This window comes from Xyrauchen texanus, chromosome 7 (assembly GCF_025860055.1).
Source record: "Xyrauchen texanus isolate HMW12.3.18 chromosome 7, RBS_HiC_50CHRs, whole genome shotgun sequence".
NCBI lineage: Eukaryota > Metazoa > Chordata > Actinopteri > Cypriniformes > Catostomidae > Xyrauchen > Xyrauchen texanus.
Window position 1 is genome coordinate 17480149 of NC_068282.1, and position 24812 is coordinate 17504960.

At 38.5% G+C, this 24812-nt stretch overlaps 1 protein-coding gene across 2 annotated transcripts in view; it reads right to left on the reverse strand.

Annotated features, from left to right (window-relative positions):
• LOC127646966 (sodium/hydrogen exchanger 7-like) overlaps positions 1-24812 on the reverse strand; it is a 52402-nt gene that overhangs the window by 11618 nt on the left and 15972 nt on the right. Inside the window, exons 4-15 of one of the 2 annotated variants that reach the window (XM_052130968.1) lie at positions 23289-23365; positions 22258-22370; positions 19535-19640; positions 18929-19070; positions 18655-18760; positions 17113-17201; positions 16533-16646; positions 15576-15687; positions 14179-14332; positions 8601-8660; positions 2200-2263; positions 1071-1153 (exon numbers count right to left, since the gene is read on the reverse strand). In XM_052130968.1, coding sequence (XP_051986928.1) covers positions 1071-1153; positions 2200-2263; positions 8601-8660; positions 14179-14332; positions 15576-15687; positions 16533-16646; positions 17113-17201; positions 18655-18760; positions 18929-19070; positions 19535-19640; positions 22258-22370; positions 23289-23365 — 1220 coding nt within the window. The remainder of the gene's footprint in view (positions 1-1070; positions 1154-2199; positions 2264-8600; positions 8661-14178; positions 14333-15575; positions 15688-16532; positions 16647-17112; positions 17202-18654; positions 18761-18928; positions 19071-19534; positions 19641-22257; positions 22371-23288; positions 23366-24812) is intronic. The other variant, XM_052130970.1, reaches the window with a different exon arrangement.

The window sequence follows — 24812 nt, forward strand, 5'->3', positions numbered from 1 at the left end:
TTCGACAAAAAGGTAACACAACCCACTTGTACATACACAAACACACAAAACTTAAGCTGAGACCCTAATAAACTTCTGCCACATGCTTCGAGGACCTGTGAGTCACCACATGTGGAGATCGTAGCCACAGCTATGCAAGAAAGTGTTTTAAAAAGAGTGTAAGAAAGTATGTGCGGTACTTTCACTTGTGAGCATTATTTCCAGTAACCGCATGCTTTATGTTATTCTGTTCCACACACCACTCAAGACTGGCAGACTGAAAAGGTACGGTTTCTACAATAAACCACTCAAGACAAACTAATTGCAGTTGAGGGGCCCTGCTGTGATCTCAAGAAATCACAGATTGCACTTCCTCTGTGAAAATGGACTGCAGTCATTTCATTTAACTTTCCATATAAAGAATGAACATAATGACATTTCCACGGGCTCGTATTGCAGAGGTGCAAAGCTCAAACTGAGCTGGGGAAAGTAGGTTTTTTTTGGAGTCAGAGAAGCATTAGCAGGGTCTGTCAGTTCAGGACTTTCGAGGTAGTTAAAGGAATGGTTTGCAAATGAAAATTCACTTCACGATTCACTCATTATCGTGTTCTTACAAACCTGTATCCTTTCCGACTTTCTGCCTAACATCATGTTTTGGGTTCCATGGAAAACCGTACATCATATGTGTTTGGAAAGGCATGATGGTGAGTAAATTGCAGAATTTTCATTTTTGGGTAAACTACTCCTTTAATGTTTCAGAAACTCCATTACTGATCAAAACAGCTATTCTATGTCAGACTGGAATTATTCATCATTTCCTCAATCCCACTCCACATGTATATTCATCCAGATCCCCTTCTGTAAAAATACCATGTCTTGTTAATATGCGTCTATTTCTTTGTGCATTTTTAAATCATGCTTTTTGCTTGCTATTTGCATTGTACCAAAGTAATGTCAAAGGCTAGCTCACGGATGAATAGAGTGGAGCTGTGAAAAGGGTGAATTTGGGGAAGAATTATTGCCCATGCTTGAGCTCTTAATGACAAAGCCACTGTGTGTTTGTTGTTTTGAATGGCATCCTGAAAGGATACTTGTGGTCAAAAGTGTACCATAGTCTGAAAAGCCAGGCACTCTCCTGCTTGGTCTTGCTTTGCCCTTCTGATTGGCTCCCATCCTGAAGAAAAAAAATAGGAGAACAAGTGAATCTAAATCCCTGGATTTGGGTTTTGGTCATTTATAAAATTTTGGATTGATAGAAGGACGAACAGAATTACTCAACCTAAACTAATAATAAAAACAATTTCTGTATCCATCCACCTGAATTTCATGTTGTGAAACTTCAAGAAGTCTCACTCTGTTCTCCAGATGCTCAGTGCGTTTATTCAAACTCATGTAATCTCATGAGTGCAGCTTCTAACATTGCATTTAAAGAGATTAAAAATTAATGCTATCAGATGCAAGCTCACAGTAACATTATACTTCAACCAATCTAAGCTTGCAACATTACTGTTAATACTGCACTATTACTAGAAGGTGTGTGTATGATAGAGACAGACAAAAAAGAAAATCAACAGATTAATAAGATCAGATATTTTGCTGTGCATGCCATGTACATCATATACATCTAAGCTTGTGTGATCAGATTATTGTCATTGTGCTACTGTGGAACTAATTTAAACCAGGAGGATGAGACATGTCATTAGTTTCCAAGGCATCCACTCTCAATTAGCTTTGCTATTCTAAATTGAGTAACAATTTGTGATATATAAAAAGCAACTCCTCTCTCTGCATGTATACACACACTCCTTCAAAGAGACGCCCACAGCTTTCAAATACAGCATTGGCAGAAGTCCTGACACACTGTATTGTCTAACAGATATGAATTGTCAGAGCTGTTTGTGTAAAGACAAGCAACTGCTTTTAAAGGCCTTCTACAGTCATTTAGAAGCATTGCTGGCAGGCAAAAGTCATAAGTCAGATTACTTAGAAAAGCAATAGTATACTTTTCTTCAACAAGCCACATGATTTGAGGTATCATTAATGTCCATGGCACAAAGGAAAATACTTAAGACTAGAGTTTGAGCACAGTTTTGCTTTCTATACCTGGGTATTGATCCACTGACTTTTGTTTGATATAATGTCTGTTCTACCATCAACACTTCTAAAATGGTGAAAGCAAAAGCTTCAGTGGCAAGAGGACAAAATCACATTGAGACTTACTCCCTGAAGAACCTGGAAGCTGTCCCCACAAGACTGAAGATCCTGATCAGGGTCCACTCCAACTCTAAAAGACATAAAAACATAATGTCAGGCTCTGGCTGTTTGTTTGTGTGCATCCGTGACATGAGCAATTGACCCCAAATAAGAACGTGGCCTTTTACCAAAGCCCAAAATCAGCAGCAGCATGATGAAAAGATAAAAGCGCGACATGTACTCAATATCTTATTTCACAGATCCTGCTGATTGCAATGCTCAATGTTTTGTGCACCGCTATGCAGAATCTACAGTTCCACATGATACAGAAACACATTTTAAGATGTGTTTTTGTTGGGAGTTTGTGGTCACAAATGAATGTGATGAGATACAAAAAAATAGCGCCATTTTTGTATGTTTCGTTAGCGAATAACTCTTCGGAGCTGGTTTTTTTAATGTATCGGTAAAAACCACTAACAAATACATGCATTATCAGCTTGAATCAGTCAAACAAATAAGTCGCTGAATCCTTTAAAAGTGGTAACAGACACACTGATAAAGTTCTGTGAAGTTTCTGTGCATGTACATGTATTTGCTTTTTAAAATTTTCAGATCGGATGGTTATTTCCTTTTTGCATGTAACTGGCTAAGTTTAAAAAAGTTTTTAGACCAGCGGTTGATTGACAGGTGAAAGTAGGTAGCACTTTGCTGTTGTTCAAACACATTTGGAAGGATTGCGTTTGCACTAGGAGCACAATGTGATCACATGTGATTTCCATTTACTTCTAACCACATCTGAATGCGAGAATGTATTGCCTTGTTATTATTAGCCACCCATGATCTAGCATTGTAGTTTGACTACCTGAAATATGAGAACCCAGCAGACATTAAAGTGCTCAGAGGGGGTGAGATAACTCTGCTGAGATAAATTATACACTAGGTGAACTTTCACTTTGACCTTTACTGTAGATACATTTACTGATTCTTGATCTAATGGCTTGAATTTCATTTTCAATCTCGTTGAAAATACTGGATGTTATTAGGTTGAATTTAGACTACCTTTTAAACCCAGTGGATCAACAGAGACCTCATTGTCAAGTTAGACTTTGTTTGAAGATAAGCAGATGCTTAGGCATTCTGAAACTCTAGTGACACCCATGAGGACAAGTGCCAATTTAAACAGAAGAAGCTGACTTCAAACCCATTGACGAATATCTGTGACAGACTTGGAGTTTTAATGAGCTGCTGCTATTTCTACCACGTCTGGAGGAGTACTATCTGTGAAACAAAAGACAAGAGTTTTCCTCTCCAATGGTTTATAGCAAGAGGGCTTGAGCTGTCTAAACATATTGCTTCAAGCTCTGGGTAGAGATCAGGGGAGACTTTCTTAACTCCACCACTGGGGCCTCGCGTGAAAGCTATCTAGGGAAAGAGGGAGTTTGAACCCTTGTAGTTGAAGGAAAAGCCTGAAGCCAAAGTTTGCTTAAAGGTTGAGAAGGGATAATATTGAGTTTGAGTTTGAAAGAGCTGGAATATAAAAGGGAGGCAGAGATCCAGTGGTCAAGGCTATTATAGATTTAATTTTTGTAAACTATAGTTCACCCAAAAAAGAAAATTCTGTCATTATATATTCACCCTCATGCCATCCCTTGTGTGTATGACTTTCTTTATTCTGCTGAACACAAAAAAATATTTTTAGAAGAATATCTCAGCTCTGTGTCCCCACACCTTTAATATCGATTCTGAAGATATGGATTCAACCCCAAGAATCATATGGATTAGAGGTCGACCGATTAATCGGCCGGCCGATTAATCGGCCGATTTTTTGCATTTTTTAACATAATCGTCATCGGCCAATATCCAAGTATATCAAGCCGATTATTAGGCAGGCGCATCTGTGGGCAGCCTAGTGTTGTTGTGGAACACGTGTTCGACACACGCTGCCCCTAGAGTCATTTTCCAGCAGAGTGAGCAGACCTCATCCAGTGCCTAAGGAAGGAGCTAAGTTCCTTGGAGAAAACAGTAAGGATTAAATTTGTATAACTTCTTTATATTTAATTAAAAACTTTTGATATGTTACTGCCAACTTCGCGAAAAATCGCGACATGACATTCGGCTACTTTGGATATTGATAGCGTAGTTGAAGTTGCATTATCACAGCAGAAGCAGGGCTCCAGACTAACTTTTTTCACTAGGAGCACAGTGGCCCCCAACTGAAAATTTTAGGGGCACAACCAGAAAATTTAGGGGCACACACTGTAAATCAACATGCTAACCAAATATTCACATTTCTACTAATTTCCACTGTACTATTAATAGATACTTTGATATTAGATGCAGAAATGACAATGTGCTGTTTCAAATTCACATTTTATTGTGCACTTTATAGGCGCTTAACAACAAGGTAAACCGACAGCACCATTGCTGTCATGGCAGTACAAATATATATATAAAAAATATACCATAGATACATTCAGAAAAAGTGCTTAGTAACAAGTTCACGGAGCATCTTTGATCAATGTGTAAGTCTTCCCCTTCAGAGTATCTGCAATTACTCCAACAAATTGTGCGTATGCTGTATCGATCGATTGTATGTTTCAGTTAATTTTTAAGCCATTCTTCCTTTGAAGGTCGAGCTGGCTTTAGAATTTGGTGAAGGGTAGTTCCTCCTTAGCAACGAAGTAGGCCGTGTTAAATTTCAACATAATCTCTGCCTCATCTGCGCTCTGATTTACAGCCTCTTGTCTTCTAAAAGCAACCGGCAGTGGCGTTGCTTTTAGATTTATGAACATATCACGGCATACTCTGTGCTTAAGTCTGAGACTATGTTTAACTAAAGCATTGCGTTTAAACTGCGAAGTGCCTGCACTGTCGGCAAACTTCGTGTTTCCCGCATTTTTGGGGTAGCGACTGCAGTACTCGCAGTTCATGGAGTTCGATCTCCTTACAGTACTTCAGCCAGCTGAAATCTCGAACCCACTCTTCCGAAAATGGTGGGTTCGGGACTTTTCATAACACAAACCTCGGACACATCATCAGACTGTGGCACTGGCACACTAGCCGCAGGTCGGAAGAACGAGTCAATAGTTCGCTTCATTGCTCAGATGCGCATAGAAGGTTGTGATATTTTGTCTGTCTCCCACAGATGTTTACGCGGTCGATTATAGACCCTCCCCCTCCACGCATTAGCCAGTTACAGTGGCCATTCCCTATTCTTCTCACACTCATCACATTCCGGATTCATTAACGCGCAACTTCCAAGTTTAACTTGTAAAAAAAATTCACAAATTTACTGGTCGCACATGTGCGACAGGATGTAAAATTCAGTCGCACACACTCAAATTTTGGTCGCAAAATCGACCATTTGGTCGCAGTCTGGAGCCCTGAAAAGGGTGGCTATCATGTCACAGTAAGTAAGCAAGAATTTTGCAATTACAGACAGTGAATCTGAGACTATTACTGTATTTGTTCTGTTTGTGTGTTCTTATATTTGAGTGGGTTGTCACTCATTGCAGAGTAATAAGTAATACAAAAGATACCAACGCGCTATAGGCTATTGAAGGACTGGCTTTGGTAAGCTCTGACCTTATCGGTTCTGCTGTCGGTACTGGAGAAATTAAGAAAATACATGTATTATTGCTATAAAGAGAAAGTTATTTTATCTCGCCAGCCATTTCTATGTATAATAATTCTATGAAACCACTTGTCTGTGATGCAATTTAGCTATTCGCAGTCAGAGAGAGAGAGAGAGAGAGAGAGAGAGAGAGAGAGAGAGATCTTGCGCACTGCGAGCACAACAAGAGCCCTGCTAAATGAGTGAAAGAACTAAACATTCAAACGTAGCCTGGTTTAGATCTGTAATATTAGTATGATTTTATTTTATATTTCGCCTTCCAAAGATTATAAAAATAATATTTATACATAAGCCGCATTCTGTCTAGCACAATTTCCTTCCCTTCACAGCGGTGCACTGACATTTCTCCCTAAAACTCAAACTTAACGTCAGAATCAGCACGATCGGTGATTGTTGTAAAATGCTACTGTTGCTAAATTGAGGGACACGTTTAATAATAAAAAGAGCGCAAGAGATACCGTTCCCAAGGCGGCGCGCGCTCTGAAACACACCGCAAAGAGACAAGCAAAGTATAGGCTACTTTGGGTTTCATGTGCGCATCTAAACGATCAAATATACACAAAAATTTCAAAACGACCGGCTTGGAGATTCACTTAAACACAGTTTATGTCTTAAATGGACGTAGTTATGGAAATAGTTGGGAGAAAATATGCTGCATCAGGAGTCTATTAGATCTGAACTCGGTCTTAAAAGGGAAGCTGTCTATTAAACATGTGACGATTGAGCCACTGCGAATCAAACAACAAAAGGCAAAGAGAAAATCACTTACAGCTCTTGAATGAATAACTTCTGCATTAATAAATCTATGATAAACTATGCAGTGTTATTTTACAATTGATTAATTTATTAGATTTCTTTTTAGACCACACCTGAACAGTAATGTTAGTAGACCTTCCTGAAATTACATCACTGTGCCTATATAATGTTTATCTTTGTTTAATATACATATATACACACACACTATATATATATATATATATATATATATATATATATATATATATATATATATATATATATATAAAAAGAACCGTTAAGAATATAGTTGAAGTACCGGATCGATAAGCACTATCGGTAAGATAGTAATACCATTAAAACCTTAACGATACCCATCCCTAGTTATGCCTGTGCTTCTGTTGGATGCTCTGAATATTGGATTACGTGTCTGGATTGCCCCTTAATTAAAGCTGCATTTGGATCTCAACCTTCGTGTCTCGGAGCAGTTCGTAACACCTGCTTTGTTTATTTAATATATTTGTTATACATTATTTATACAATATGTTTTTACATTATACATTTTTAATTTAAGTGTACAAGTGCAGATTGGTCAAGTGTTCAATAAATGTATTTGTTGAGAAATTGTCTATCTTAAGTAATTTTTTGTTACATTTTATCTTTCAAATAAAAGGTTCAAATAAGAGGTTAAAAACAAGCACGTCGGCCAAAATAAATAGGCTGCATTAATCGGCCATCGGCCGACCCGGATTTCAAAAGATCGGCATCGGCCTGCAAAAAACAGTATCGGTCGACCTCTAATATGGATTACTTTTATGGTCCCTTTATATGCTTTTTGAACTTTCAAAGTTCTGGCCAGCATTCACTTGCATTGTAATAGCCTACAGAGCTGAGATAGTCTTCTAAAAATGTTTGTTTGAGTTCAGCAGAAGAAAGAAAGTCATACACATGTGGGATGGCATGAGGGTGAATATATAATGAGAGAATTTTTGTTTTTGGGTGAATATCTCTTTAATTTAGTTTCTATTATATTTTAAAATATATTTATAGTCCCATCGGTAGTCACTACCAAATATCTCGTCATTTGCAGAAAGTTAAACTTTTCTCAACTTTGTCACAATTCCAACATCTTATCGCCTATTGTCACTGTTGATAGTTTTGCCAGATGTCGCTCTGTTCTAATTTAAAAATAAAAATTACATTTTGTCTCTTTGTTGCTGCTTGTTGCTGGCCATGTAAACGGAGCTGCAGGCTGGAGGGTGAGCTACATTTAAAGGTCACAAGGTCGTTAGAGGGGGTTGTTATGACAAAAAGGCAGTGCAAAGATCAAGGAAAGAAAACATACAAAGATAGAAAGGATATAGAGTTGCGAACCACATCCCTAACTACATTTCACACAGTACGCAAATGGTTGCTAGTATGCAGAGCAAAAGAGTGAGACAGTCAGCATTTCCTTCCTGCAATATAGTCAAAGCAACTCTAGCTTTCAGCTGCAGAGGTACTTGAACCAAGCAAACCAAGGGCTGCAAATTCTTTGTTTTGAATGCAGGTATAAGTGGAAGTTGATCAACTTCAAATGATTGTGGTTTCTCTTGCTGCCCTGGTCTTACTGTTCTGCAGGAGGGCAAGTGTTTGCCATTGAGATTTGTGTGAAGATTTCTCACCTCAATGTGAAAACTGGAGCGACAGCAGAGAGGGAAGAGGTCCCCAACTCTATCGCACCCACATACATACAAATTCCTTCAAAGTGACACCCACAAGCATTGGCAAAAGTGCAGACATATCACGGAGACCAATGACTAAGCAAAGACATTTGAGTGCAAAGGAAGTACTTGCTTATAAAGAGGTGATGTAGAGCTTTATAGATTATGAGTAGAAGCAGACCAGGAATAGAGATGTTTGTGTGGAAAAAAAAAAAGAGCTTTAAACAAAAGACCAGGACATTTGTTACGGTTACAGTTACACACACCTGCCGACAAAGCACTGTTCCTGAAATTCAAATTGCCACATAAACCCCAAAAGTCACCACCACTTGTGACAATAACGCAAAACATATCACCTGAGGTAATTCTGTAGTCTAAGCAGCCTCTTCTTCTCTGCTGTTGAAGACTCTCCAACTCTGAACACAACACGGCAGCTCTTCAGACCAGCCTTTCATGCATCAAACATCCTGACAACTTTCTACTATGAAACGTAAGATCTCTGATGTCTCTAGGACCAGACCTTCTAAGATTGGTGTCTATTTATTAATATTTGTATATTTTGGGAAAACAGTTAGCTTACATATGACAAGTTTAAGACTGAAAAAGAGATTAAATTAAGATATCAGTTTCAAAATCAAGACATTTATGAAAAAGTGATGGTTTATCTAAATTTAAAATAAAGTTACATTAATGTATCAACATTCAAATTCAGTCTGAATTTTAAACTAATTCACTACAGCAGAGAGAACACAAAATGGCTCAAAATTTATGCAAAAACCATGAGCACTTTATCTGTTGACAAGACCCAAGAAGCAATACATTAACCATCCACAGTATGCAATGGTTAAATGGTCAATTATTGCCCTTTGCCCAATAAAGAGGAAATCAAATTGTCAAGGTTTAAATACTATACATACTATATACACTTCCTGCAATACAGACATCTCTTTTACTATATATAAAATCCACCAAATGTGTTTGGGTCATAGTTTGGTGGTTCACATTCCTACTCTGAATTGGCTCTCTGTGCGCTGAGCTCAATGTTTATAAAGTCAGAAGAACCTCCCGGGACTACTCTAGAAAGGGGAGAACTGGCCAGCACAGAGGGAAAGTCTAAACCAGGCTTAAGGGAGTAGTCTGGCATACGTTTTGAGCAACAGATAGTTTCCCAACAACTGTCAAGCAACTTGAGTAAATTCATATTCATGACTTTGTATTCAATTAGTTATAATTTAAATTCCAGTTCATTGAAAAAAAATGCATCAGAAAAAAAAGAGCAAAAAAAGAACAAGGCAAAACATAATCAAAAATAAAAGCGAAACAAAACAAAAAGCAAAAGGGCAAACAAAGCAAAAAAGAAAAGTACAAAACATAAACAAATCTCAAAATAACAAAACAAACAAAAAGCACTAAAAGTGCCAAACAAAGAGCAAAAAATTTTATAAAGCACTAACATAACGTGTACAAAGACCACTTGAATACTGCATATTTATGAGAAAAATGGGGAATTGAAAATAGCCTTGCTTTGGATTCTGATGTCTGTTTTTCCTCAGCACTCAGACATTACACTGACCAGGGGACTAAAAGTCCAACATTGATTTCAGTCTCAAAAGGGAGTTATGCAAAAGCCTTTTTAATCTCTGTTGACCTGGTCAGCTTGAACAAACGCAATGGTGTCCAATCTGTTTCTTAGAGCAAAACATGAGCCACTTCTATCATCTCCTCATATGTACAGTTGAATCTATTTACAATGAGTTATCTGATTTCTTGTTTTAATTGCACATTGATTAGTCAGCAGTCGCCCAAAGCACGAGACAACCACAGTCAAGGATTGCCAGTGCGTGTGTGCGTCCGTACAAAGTATTGGAGACTAGCCTAGCCTTCACTCAACATGGAAAATTGTAGAATGAGCCACTCCAGAGGTCAATTGTAGTGCATTTCTAGAAATGGAACCCCGCCCCCTGAATGAGAGAATTAAATCCATCAAATTTTGTAGAAATGTGGAAAAAATAAAATTATAATAAAAGGCCAATGGCACAATCCCTTAATGCTCAGCAAACACAGCTGGACAAAATATTACAACAGTTAATCCACTAATGTACTATGTGACCAGAAGAATATTTCACCCAAAAAAGAAAGTCATGTCATCATTTACTAACCCAAACCTGTGTGGTTTTCTATTTTTTGTGGAACACAAAATGAGATGTTAAAAGAAAGTCATACAGGTTTGGAACAACAGGAGGGTGAACAATTATGACAGAATTCGCATTTGTGCGGAATTATCCATTTAAAGCATGGAGTTAATGAAGGAATGTGCATTTTTACAAACAAAGCCTCTAACAAATGAATAAGCAATTAATGTCCAGAACAACAGCCCCACCGTAAGTTACAAAGGAAAATTAGTTACCCCCAAAAATTTCTCCATATTTAGTCCATACAATGCAAGTGCATTGTGTCCAAAAAGCATATAAAAAGGCAGCAATAAAGTAATCCATAAGTCTCAAGTGGTTAAATATATATCTTCAGAAGTGCTACAATAGGTGTGGGTGAGAAACAGATCAATATTGAAGTCTTTTTTTAGTATAAATCTCCACTTTCACTTCTTTTATGTTTGTTGATTGGCATTTTTCTTGCATATTGCCACCTACTGGGCAGGGAGGATAATTTATAAGTAAAAAGGACTTCAATATTGATCTGTTCCTCACAGACTCCGATCATATTGTTTCTGAAGATATGGATTTAATCACTGGAGTCGTGTGGATACTTTTATGCTGTCTTTATAGGCTTTTCGGACCTTAAAAATTCTGGCCACCATTCCATTGCAATTTTTGGACCTACAGAGCTGAAGTATTCTTCTACAGCAGAAGAAAGAAAGTCATACACTGAGTCAATTATGAGATTTTACATTTTTAAATGAACTATCCCTTTTAAAAAAATATATTGCGGGAACTCACACATCTCTAATTTGCATGAACGTGCACTTGCATGATTCAGTCCTTTACAAACGAACTCACACACCACATCAAAGAGCAATGGTTAAACAGTCCTCTCAATTAAAGTAACAAATGATAATAAAGTGAAGTAACTCCAAATACACAAGGTTACTCTGCCTTGTCATCCTAGTCCAGTGAAGACAGTCAATAAGAAAAGAAAAATAATAAACTTGCATGAACTTCCACTCCAATCAAGCCATTTAGACATTTTAAATTTATCTTAAATGAATAGTTCATACAAAAATTCTAATTCTATCATCTACTCACTCCCCCTCATCTCATTCCGAACCGGTATGACTGACTGTCCTCTGCAGAACACAAATAGGTTATATACATTTTTTTTTAATTACATGACAATAAACTCAAACCTCATTGGTTCCAGAGCCAATGAGGTTTGATATTACTGATGTGTCGCTATAGTTGATTTGAGTGAATACATTTAATTTTGATCCTTTTATCATACAACGTGATGTAATGGATAAAAAAAAACGACTTTTACGACACTTGAGTATTTTTAAGCTCTAAATAAGTAATTTTTCGCTTCTATCACATGGAAATCAGTGATTGCGACATTCTATAAATTATCTCCTTTTGTGTTCTACAAATAACAAATAAAAAGTCACATGGTTTTGGGATGACTTAAGATTGAGTAAATAATGACAGAATTTACATTTGTTGGTGAACTGTTCCTTTAAGATGCAATGAAAAAGTCCTAACCTAACCCTAAACCTATAGTTAGTACATGTTGTTAATGAGTAATAATCAGTAATTACGTGGGTAATTCATCTGTAATAAGGACACTGTAAAATAAAGTGTAACCCACATTTCATCAAGACAGTGATACACATCTGCAGTCCACTTCATGTAATTTGCTTTCCCTGTATAACAGTTTTACTGTACTAACAGTCTGAGGAATTAAGGCAACACAATGCTCGAAACTGCCAGAAAAATTAAGGTTTCATACAAAGGTGTACATTACAGTCTTCAACGACAAAGGACAACTGGCTCTAACAAGGACAGAAAGAGATGTGGAAGGACAGATGTACAACTAAACAAGAGGATAAGTACATCAGAGTCTCTAGTTTGAGAAATAGATGCCTCCCATGTCCTCATCTGACAGCAGCATTAAATTCTACCTGCTCAACACCAGTTTCATGTACAACAGTAAAGAGAAGACTCGGGAGTGGAGGCCTTATGGGAAGAATTGCAAATAAATAGCCACTTTTGAAACAGAAAAACAAAAAGAAAAGGTTAGAGTGGGCAAAGAAACAGACATTGGACAACAGAGAGTTGTGTTATGGATCTTTACTCCGTTGATCTTTATTGGGATCAGCTAGACTGTAAGGTGCGCAAGAAGTGCCCGAAAAAACAGCCACATCTATGACAAGTGCTACAGGAAGCGTGTGGTGAAATGTCACCTGAGTATCTGGACAAACTAACAGCTAGAATGCCAATGATCTGCAAAGCTGTCATTGCTGCACATGGAGGATTTTTTGATGAGATCTCTTTGAAGAAGTTTAATTAGTTTATTTTTTTTAAATTGTAGTAGCAATTTTGTATGTATGTATGTATGTATATATATATATATACATATACATATACATAAATACACACATTTGTTCTTCATTCCTAGTAACATTACCATGCCTACCCAAGCATGATTTAATCTGAGGGCACAGCAGTTTTGCAGATAATAACCCGAGCTTCTCAATCCCATTCTGCAGCAGCTGCCATCAGCATTGGTCCTCAATAATCCTCTTTATTCTGATAAAGTAGTAGTTCTTATTAATGGCCCGTTGTGTCCAGCCAGCTCCTGCTGAGAGACGGCCAGACAAACACTAGCGCTCTGCGATATAAACAACTCCAGCTTCTCTCCCATCTGATCTATGCCTACATGAATATCTGCTTTGGAGTGTAAATCTCTGGTTTATGATCTGTACATATTTTCAATTTCAGACTAAACCAGACCGTGCAAAAGGGAAACCCGTCTATTTTGAAAAATACAGTGTGAAATAAGACACTGTCCAAAATTAAAGGTTTAGTTCATCCTAAAATGGAAAATAATTAAATAATTTACTCACCCTCATGTCATTCCAAACCAGTATGACTTTCACTCAGAGGAAATTGTGAAGAATGTTGACACAGTTTTTTTTTTCCATACAGTGAAAGTAAATGGTGACTGAGGCTGTCAGACCTTAACATTCAGCCTAACAACTCCTTTTTGTGTTCTACAAAAAGTCTTACTGAGAGGGAGCAATTATGACAGAATTTTCATTTTTGTGTGAAAATAAATCTGTGTTACATTCTGTATCTCACCTCAACCCTTATCATAAGATTAATCGATTAAGTCTACTGGATTATTCATGTGAGAGATCGATGTTTACCGTGAGCTTTTCCGCAACCTGCTGGACATTCTAAGTAACTGACTGGCTCGCTGCATCTAGGCTAGTCAATCCTCACTAATAATTGAAAAACTACATTGGTGCTTGCTTGCCCATGCAAACCCACCGCCACAATGCTAGTGTGCTCTGGGTTGTTACCAGGGCATTGCTATGTGGTTGCTAGGGGGTTTTGGGTGGTTGCCTACTGTCCCAAGTCAAAATAGACAATAGTCAAGTCTCAAATAAGGCTTGGGTCCCTCCATTAACATAAGTCTATGGGTTTTTTCCACTTTATTTTCCACTGAAAGTCTTACAATGTAACAGCACAACACTTCTCAACAAGCTGCATGATTTCAGGTATCATTCATGTCTGCCCAAATGGTGCAGGACAATTTAAGCACCAAATTTTAACACTTGAGGTTAGGGGTTTTAAAAAGTAATAGTGCAATAGTAATAGTGATGCATGCCTTTGCAAGCACCGCTAATAAACATAAGGGTCAAACAGACAGGGCGTTGATTAAGACAAACACAGACTAGAGCAGGGCCTCTTGAACTCTGACCTGATATGTAGCCAGGACAGCATTGGCGTGGTACCTCCACCAAACACCCAAACGGTGAAGAACACGATGAGCAGGGTCGTGGTAAACATCATCTGCCGTGCATATGTGGCAGTGTCACGAATCGCCAGTGCAAATGCCATTGCCCCTCGCAGCCCTGCAGAGCACAAACACACAAACCACACAGTTGCAGTGTTTTCCCTATAATCAGAATTATGCATTCCCTATATGTATTATTATATGTAGAATCATGAGCGGCCCTGCAAAGAATTTCACATGATTAATTTATATTCTTTACGCAATGTAACGCTCGCTAGCCTCAGTCAGCTGCACGCTTTCTGCAATGCGTGATGTTTGGTTTGTGAACGAATTTGGATTTTTGAACGAATCGGTCTTGTTCACCACCATACACTGACACATTCACTGATGTCTCTCCCTTTCTAATGCCCATGAGCTCTAGTTTGAAGCATAAGACTAATTTGGTGCTATTCATGCCTGACTATAGTGTGAGCCAACAGCATTTGAGTGCGGGCTGTGAAGGAGCATATCATTGGGTTGACACACTGAACAAATTAACCCATTCACTGAATGAGTGAAGATCAGGATCTGTTGATCAACTAAAGGAGAGGAGGAGGTACATCCTTCATTTACTTCAGTAATCTCATTCAACAAGGAGAGAAAGTGGATGGATGAATGAGTAAAAGTGACTGATGACATTACAATGACATCAGGACATAATTGAGTCACTTATAATTATTTTTAGGTTAATACTTTCTTTTTGTACAGTAAAGCACAGAAGTTCACAAAATGATAGATTTTCTTTGTTGTGAATTGTAGGGAAAACGCTTATGATGCTTAAACACTCTGCTGAATTCTCTTAGTAAATTTGTTGATTCACAAATTTTAATAAAAGTATAATTAGACTTGTTTTGGTTATGAATGACTAGCGGCGCATGCACAACAGCACCGCTGCTGAAAAATATCCTAGAGGAAACAACGACTGTAAGATAAGAGTTTAGTAATAATGACAAAGCTGATTTAAAAAGAATGGTAGCGCACTTAGACTAAAATGCAAAGAGATATTCATCACTCGATCAGTTCTTTGTTTTAAGAGCACTGCACTATGCTGCCCTTTTCAGTTGGGTGGTGTTGCTAATCTCAAGGGAGATTGTAGAGATGTTCTGATTCCGATTTAACTCTTAATTTAGATCTTGATAAGCTTCAGTAGGGTGCTGAAATCTACTAAAGCTTCATCAAAGAGTCTGACACCAAAGGTCACCAATAAACAAAACATTGTAGCAGAGAAATACACTAATAATGTGATTAATTTCCTACTTGACATATTCCATATATTAATTGTTGTGCAGAAAGTGAAGGTTAGCCAGGTGTGGTCACCTTACCTGCGAACATCATCATATGCTGAAAGTTTCCACTGATTTTGTGTCTTCGGCCCAGGTTAATCAAGAAGGAGAGAGGGTAGATGTTTAAGGCCCGGCCGATAAAGATGGCAATCTGGTAGACAGGATGTGGTTAAGGGAGAATATTCTACTCATGAATTACAGTCAATTTAAGCTTTGAAGGAAATTATGACATGTATAGTTTGTTTTGCGTTTAAAGAATAGTTCACCAGAAATCAATCTTTGAATTGGATTAACCAGTTAATCAAAATTTTTAAAAATCAGACTTAAATGAATGATTTTTTCACGAATTGGAGATCGCATCTTCTCTTAATAATGTGCCATGGATGTCAAAATATTCATTGAATAATTTCAATCAATTTTGATGGTACTTTTATGGTGCTTTTTGGACCTTTTTGAGGCTTGACAGCTCCTGTCCCCATTCATTGTTATTGCAAGAAAATAATGACCAGTACATTATTCAAAATGTTTTTCTTTTGAGTTCCAAAGGAGGAAGGAAGTAATATTGGTTTGTAACAACATGAGGGTTGTTACAAACAGGGTTGTTCAGGCAGCATGTTTCTGAGAAACAACTATGATACTCTTAAACCTGTACAAAATGCCTCCTAGTGGTCAGTATGACATAAATCAGGAAGGTGATAAAAAATGTTTTGCAGATGTGCTTGTGTCTTGAGTGCTTTGGTTAGCCCTTTTTCCACACAAGTATATAACCTGTAACGCGCTGTTAAACTCTCAGAAATGCTGCACTGCGGATTCAGCAGACAGTCAATTAATCTGAACTCGGTGCAGTCACTGATGTAAATGCTGAGGGTGACTAAAGAAAGCCACCACTGCGATCATACAAAGAGATTCAATAAAATTTCAAAAGCTTAATTTAATATACATTAGCGCCTACTAACAGCCTCTGAAACTTTCATTTCAAATGCAGAATGAGGATACGAAGGCTCCAATTATGAAAATGGGGCTGAAGACATGATTCTGGAAGGTGAAGAGAGCCAGTCCCATGTATGAGAAGATGAAATTCTCAGCCAGGAAGTGCAGCACCTCAAACAGCTGCAAATATGAGCAAAGAAACATGCCACACATGACGACTTCTGCAATTTACAACAGCATACATATGGCATAGGCAGCAGAAATAACATTCACAAGCAAAATGGCAGGTTTGAGGTAGCAGGAATATGCAGTCCCACACCCCTCAAAAAACATCCTTGCCTCTTTTTTTCCCACATACCTTACTTTTTCATTTTCACACAGTTTTCATCTTCATACAGTTTGTGGTTTTCAACTGTACTCTTAAGAGTTTTGAGTGCACTTGTTGAATGATCTTGGTCCATTTAACAACCACAGTGAACTCCTACACTTACAAAAAGTATGGTGTCGTAACAAGGTACTGAATGATGACAAAGTTCACATACTATAGCTTTTCCATTCTACTCCACTGTACTTCAAAAGAATACCATGGTACATATCCAAAAATAAACTTAAATCCACTTTTCAGAACAGTAAGAATAGCTTGTACCTGTTTACAGCGTTTGGTTGACTCCTCTGAGAGATTGTTGTAAGTATAGTGAGCCTGTGTTATTCCACAAAACAGCACAGCAACAACACCTGTAACAATAAAAGAAACCAGCATCAGTAGAAGTATATACACATTAAATCCATGTAGAGAATGGGATGCAGTTTCGATACAAGCTGGAAGTTTACCGCAATCAAGCACAGTTAAATTTCAGGTAACTAATATATATCGATTATTGATCGGCACGTTATTTTATCAATATATTTTTGAGGCATCATTATATTAACATTAGCCGTTATTTAAATTAAAAGCCTAATTTGTGTGCTTGTCAATGCATTTAGTTGACCTTGATTTATGTTGTCTGGAGTAATAGCATTGGGAGACCACAGGAGGGTGATATAACATTTACTGAGAACCTGACAAGGCACAGGTCTCACAACAAAGGACGCATTGTAGCAGTGCAGGTGGCAGTTCAAAGTTGTGAATCTAGTCGCCAAACAAACAAAAGTTACAAAAAGGACAAACAAAATTATTAGAAATGTGTATGCAATTTCTCTGTATTTAGACTTGAATAGGTTTCATTTAAGCTTTCAAACCACAAAAAAACATACTTGACAGAAAATACATTATGTAGGCCATTTAAAAGATACATAATACACAATATATCATCCAGTGATGGCTAGAGTAAATAATTGTTGTGCTTTGATAATGATTTGGGTCGAATTTAATGGAAAACAATGCGAGTTGATCTCCGTGGGGTTGTCGAATTTTGAGCAGCCTCCGGATACGGCAGCGGCAGTGTGTTTGTAACTTTTTGGTCGCACCATATCATCCGTCAGATGCGTCCAGTATGCAACAATAGGAAAGTAGGGTAGAGAGTAGGGGAATGGGTTGATTCAAACTTGTGTCCCTGTGAGCACTGCCCACTCTGCCACGACTCCAATTTATGGTAATTTATCAGATGGTTTTATGAGACAAAATAAAAACTGTTCTGCTGTCAGACACATTTTCATCCATGAAAATGAAAAGTTCAATGGGAATACATTGTGTCAATTTAAAGTCTTGCTTGTGGTAAATATTTTCAGCGAATATCCACTCTGTGTGAATAGACCTTAAGGGGTTTATTCACCCAAAACAGAAAATTTGTCATTTACTCCCCTTCATGTTGTTCCAAACCTATTAGTCTCAGTCAATATTAACTTTCATTAAATATTTTTTCCATTCAATGCCAGTAAATGGTGACTGAGGATATCATTCTGCCTAACAACTCCTTTTGTGCTCCATAGAAGACATACAGGTTTGAAACAACATGAGGATGAGTAAACAATAACAGAATTTTCCATTTTGGGTGAACTTTCTCTTCAACAGAACAGAGTAAACCCAATGGGGTAAAGAGCATATGGTACCTCAAACTCACACTGAATGGTGCACAGCAATACCCCAGTTCCTGAATCACCCCTTCCAGGGATTAAATATAGGCCCTTTTGGTAAACAGCTGAGATGTTTATCCACTATTCTTTCGCTAACTTACAAAAAAACACTCACCTGTGAATCCACAAGCTTCAGCAAGTAGAAAGGTACTCCAGGACATAAGGAAGAACAGAGCAGTCTCCAGCAGAGGGAAACAGTGCAGCTTGGTGAATTTTGTCACGTGACTAGAGTTAAGACTTTAAGCCACATATCTAAAAACCTCATGAGACAATCTAATAAAATAATGTTATAATTTCACTAAATTTGCAAATGCAATGAACAATCTACACACCTCATTTACATTAAATCAACAAATATTCAACTTGATTGTAAACATCCAAAAGGATATGAGGGCAGTGACTACTCCAGTGACTGCACCCATAGCAAAGGAACCACTGAAGATGCCAAGAAAGATTCCCACTGATTTGAAGAATGCCGAGGCATCGAATGTGTGCGTGTTGGCTCCTGTAGGCTGATATGCCACAATTGACCTAAAACCAACACAAAACTAATCAATTGATTATGTTCTAGGGCCAATGCATTATATAATAAAACATTTTTACACAGATTATACAAAATTGCTTTAACATTGCATTCACTTTTCAGTGAATTAGGAGAATAATATTACAAAATAGTAACATTTAATATAGTTTATGACATAATGCCATGATGTTTTGTCTACAGTGAATGGGAAATCAGAAACAGAGAGATCATTCTGTCCACAAGGGGGTGTCAGAATTTCATTTCAGGTTATTTTCTGGAAAGGCTTTAGTGTTGCAATGTCATTTGTTTTATACACCACTGCTGTGAGAAATTTCCCCAACATACACACTGAGCTGGCAGCCTGGAAAACCCCTCCAGCTGCTGCAGAAGAACGTGTGATTTTACTCCTTTTTTCCAGTGACAAGAAGGGGAACAAGAAAGTGATACTGTGTGAAAAAAAAAAACAACTTACGATGAGAGGACAAAAGAGACTGCATCGTTCATGACACTCTCTCCAAACAGCAGTGCATAGAGATCACCATCAGCATGGAGCTCGTTAAAGATCGCAAGCACAGTGACTAAAATCATCCACAAACAAGACACAAAAGGCAAAAAACATCAACAATGAATCTAAGGGATAGTTCACCCACAGTTTTTCCTTGGAACACAAAAGGAGATATTAGGCTGAATGTTAGCCTCAGTCACTATTCACTTTTTTTTTATTCATCGCAACTTTTTTTCATACAATGAAAGTGGAAAGTGACTAGGGGTGGCGCAACTACAACTAACTTAGTTGAGTCGAATTCGACTAGTCATGACATCATTCCACCCCAAACCACTGCACACCCGACCCCGTAACGAAAAGTTAACATGAGTGTCTGAACATATTTAACAGCCCGTATTACCTGTAGCTGCACAAGATTCCCTGTCCTCTTAAGGTGGTTCGTATGGTTTCGGACAGCCACGGGATCTAGCATGCAGACTAAATTCCGCCATGTCAAAGGACTCGAACTTGAATTGCTTTTATAAACTATCGCTGTATCGCATTCTTAAAAGGAGCGAAGAGCAAACAAGTCAGATTTCCCAACACACAAAACTGACAATCGGGATGCATTCCGTCCAGTCATCAGACTTTTAACTTATAGGGCTTTTCTAATGGTCAACGACTCGCGTTCTTGAAGGCGCGAACAGCATCCAAGTAGAAGTATAGCTCTCTATAATAATGGATGTTTCCCAATCTGTGAGTGTTTTCATACCGGTGATGGACATTTTTCAACTATCCAATGAAATTGGGAATCTCAATAGATGGGTTTTTATCTAAATGTTTAGAATTTTTTTTAGCGCATTTCTTGTCTTTTTTATTATTTTTTATTTTTTTCTCCCTAATTTGGAATTCCCAATGCACTCGAAGTCCTCATGGTAGCATAGTGACACGATAGTATGATAGTATTCACGTGGCTTGTTGTGCACGTTACCGCAGAGACATAGTGCGTGTGGAGACTTCGCACTATTCTCCGCAGCATCCACGCACAACTCACCTTGCGCCCCACCGAAAGAATCACATTACAGCGACCACGAGGAGTTTACCCTATGTGACTTTACCCTCCCTAGCAACCGGACCACTTTGGTTGCTTAGGAGACCTGGCTGGAGTCACTCAAAATGCCCTGGATTCAAACTTGCGACTCCAGGGATGGTAGTCAGCGTCTTTACTTGCTGAGCTACCCAGGCCCCCCTTTTTTTTTGCATTCTCTTAAGGGACACTGCCTTGTCTTGGAGCAGCTGAATGACCTCCTTACTTCAGTTTTATTTGCAGGATTAGAGCAATTGTACCTCATTTTATTAAATGCTGCAAGGAGACACCACAGAATAAGTTTAGAAGCTAACATAATTAGGGGTGAAATGGATGCGATGCCGACAAGCCACCAGCCTCCACATACATGGGAGTGCCCATGCTCAAAACTGTTCAGGCAGCATGGATTGGAGGACCCACTTTAAAGACCAGTTGTGGGTTAAACATTTCCAAATGGCTATGCACGAAAATTGTGTGCCAAGTTCTGAACTTTTGTTGGGCCATTCACATCAAGCTATCACACACTCAAAACACATGCACGAATGGTCAAAACATGTCCTCGTTTAACGAATAAACTTTTTCCATCACCTAAATGCGTATTTTAACGTAGAAAATCTCAATCTCAATCTGCGCATAAAAATTGTTGGATGGAAACCCAGCCAATGTAGTGTGCATGTGCAATACAGATAGAGTGCGTAATATTGTTGTTGAAACGTTAATGCATTGCGTTGTTGAGCAGAGCGGCAGAGTAAATAAACTTCTGAAGTGCATTCTGTGTGTCATTTAATGTTAGTTGTAGTCAACTAATCTGTGTAACTGATAAAAGGGACTGAAGCTACATTTCTGCCTAACATCCCCTTTGGGGTTTTAAATAAGATAGCAAATCATATCAGTTTGGAACACACCGAGGGTGATTAAAGACAGAATTTTGCTGTTAGAGTGAGCTATCCCTTTAACAATGCTCCAGAGTCTTTTCTGATCCACTTTGTAGCCAGTTTGATACAATAAATAAAATTGCTTCAGTTGTAGTTCATATTAGAGATCCTAAATTTCAAGACTTCACAATAGCAGCATGTTAAACTGTCAGAAAAGAAAACAAAGTGACACTGTACCACTTTTCCACTGCACGTTACGGTTCGACTCACCTCAACTCTACTCGATTTTCTAAACTTGCATTTCCACTGCAGTTTAGTGAACCTCAACGTGGTGGGATTATAGGATGATCTTCATAGTTGCGCCACCTCTACTGCCGTGGTTTATTGACCATGGCGTGGTTTTGCGCACAGCCATTTCTTTTTTCACAATTCTAAAGTCACATGAACAAATGATACTGCCATCGCTGTTGCTAACTATAAAACAAGCGGGTTGATGTTGTGAGTCGGAAATCCAGTGACGCTGGTAGTGACGATTCTCCCTGACCAGTCAGTGATCTACAGGATTTTGACGTCACATTTAGTATCGGCTCGGCTCGCTTGGAACCTCTAACGAGGAGGTACTAAAAAAAAAATATCAGGTACCACGTACTATCCACATTGGAAAACCCCAAAAAAGTGAGTAAAGTCGAGTTGTACAGTGCAGTGGAAAAGCCCCAAAGAGACAAAAGAGGAATAGAGAGATAATATACCTGGATCTGTGGCAGATATGATGGCACCAAAGAAGAGGCAGTCTGTGTAGTAAAACTTGTCAGTGAGTTGACCCAAAACTTGCATCAGCTTTACCACTCCATACATGAGGTTTCTTAAATACAAAACAAGACAAAAATGGGAAGCTTTGTGTTGTGGGTGCAAAAACCTAGGTTATGTTTAATTGCATAATACCATATTACTCATACTATTTTTGCAGTATGCCACATGTATGATGTGCACAGTATGCAATGCAATGTGTTCGACTTGACCTTCTATTTACCATGTGGTAAAATGCTTCCAATCAAGACATGAGTGACATAAATAGGCCATATTGGAGCCACTGACTGCTTATGACCCATCCTTCCGATTCAATTTCTCCCTCAGAATATGGGTACATGAGGACTCTCACTTTTGATGGAACCCCCTGTACTTTCCCAAACTACCCGACTACCTGTTATTTTAGCAAATTAAAGATTTTCTGAGGCATGTCACGGCTCATCCCACTCTCTTTGAACACAATTCCATGGTCAATAGAAATACTCTCAATCACAATGTGGCAGGGTGGAGGGCGGGGCTGGGTCGTGATCATACACACCCAGTGTTTTTATGACAGTGTTTTTACAGGAAGTACCCCCCCAGTTTAATTTTTTCTGTTTCCCTCCCCTTGTCCCCTCCCTCGTCCAGGTAGACGGGGATGACCTGCCGGCAGACGGGGCTTAGGGCAGGGCTGGGGAGCCCGGTACGTCAGGCCGGGAGCTCCCCAGCCTGAGAGAACGAGTGAGGAATGTGGCAGGGTGGAGGGCGGGGCCGGGTCGTGATCATGCACACCCGGTCCCTTATCAGGCAAATTAAGCCTCCGACAGGGATAAAGGTCGATGACAGACGGTGGTGCAACGAGAGAGATAGTTTATGGACATGTCCGTCATGTGTGTGTTTGTGTCTTTTAAGATGCTCTTTAAATATTATTTATATCGTCAAGCCGGTTCTCGCCTCCTCCTTTCCATTGATCCCTTTACACACTGTCACTTACCCAATAACAAAACAGGAAATGGCAGTGCCCAGGAAAGCATATGTTATGATGGATCCTAGGTTTCTGAAGAAATGTCTCTGGAGGAAGAGGGAAGAGCATGTTATTACTAAACATCACCTCACCAGTGAGAGTAATAAAACTTTCATTCAGTTAGTGATTACTAGCTGTATTATTCAGTAAAGTTTTCTTAAAGTTGTATCATGAACAGAAGCAACAATATTGAACCAGGAAGTTGTATGAAATAGATTAAAGTGTCCCACGAGAATAGAAACTTGCATAGAAATGTTAGGAGTGTAGGGGCTTTACTAGTCTTCATCTTGTCACTTGGCCTGACAAATGCTACCATTCTGATTACTATATTTTTCTTTCCCTAAGGTTGTTTAAAAAGCAAGTTGCAGAGATTTTTTCCTGTGTGAGTATCAGTCACAGGGTGTTGAGTCACTCTGTTGCTAAAAAAAAAAAACTCAGCAACTACATGATAATCTGACAGGGTGTAAACTTCTTTCCCGTCAAAGGGTTTCTTCGTTTGCTGAATTTGCTGAACTACATTGTTCTTTAAGGCTGTGCAATGAATAGATTGGAACTGATAGTACTCAGAGATTGCAAAATGAAAAACAAATCACTATGTTCAATGCAATAACTTTACCATCCAAAATGAACTGCGGTAAACCAAGATCTAAAATCTAAAGAGCTGAATGTTTTGCCATCACAGTACATTAAATCATGCAGATACGGGTCAGGAGCTTCAGTTAATGTTCACATCAACCATCAAAATGGAGGAAAAATGTAATCTCAATGATTTTGAGCGTGGCATGATTGTTGGTGCCAGACGGGCTGGTTTGAGTATTTCAGTAACTGCTGATCTCCTGGGATTTTCACGCACAACAGTCTCTAGAATTTACTCAGAATGGTGCCAAAATCCAAAAAAAAAATATCTAGTGAGTGGCAGTTCTGCAATTTAAAATGCCTTGTTGATGAGAGAGGTCAACGGAGAATGGCCAGACTGGTTCGAATTGAGGTGCAATTCAGCACACTAGAATTATACTGAGTACTTAGAGTTAACATAGCCTTTCTCAATGGTGCACTCACAATGGTGCATTTCTGTGCTCATCCTGGATGTCTCAAACAAAAGAAAAACGTGAGATTATGTCCGAACATGCCAAAGCGAATACATCACATGACAGACCATGTGAACTCCGCCCTCTCTTGAATGCTGCTGACCGGAAGCAATGATTTATAGTTAAAAAAAGTACTTAAGTATTGATCCTTTAGCATTCATTTAACCAGTAGAGTCATATGGATGACGTTTACGCTGACTGTCTGTTCTTTTAGGAGCTTGAAAAGGTCGTATCACCAGTATCACATTGCATTTTAAGGACCTACTGAGATATTTTTTTCTATTCTCTTCACATGTGTTCTGCTGAAAAAAGAAAAATAATATACATCTGGGATGGCATGAGGGTGAGTAAATGGGAGAAATTAAATTTTTGGATGAAATGTCCCTTTAAAGGAGAAGCAGCAGAA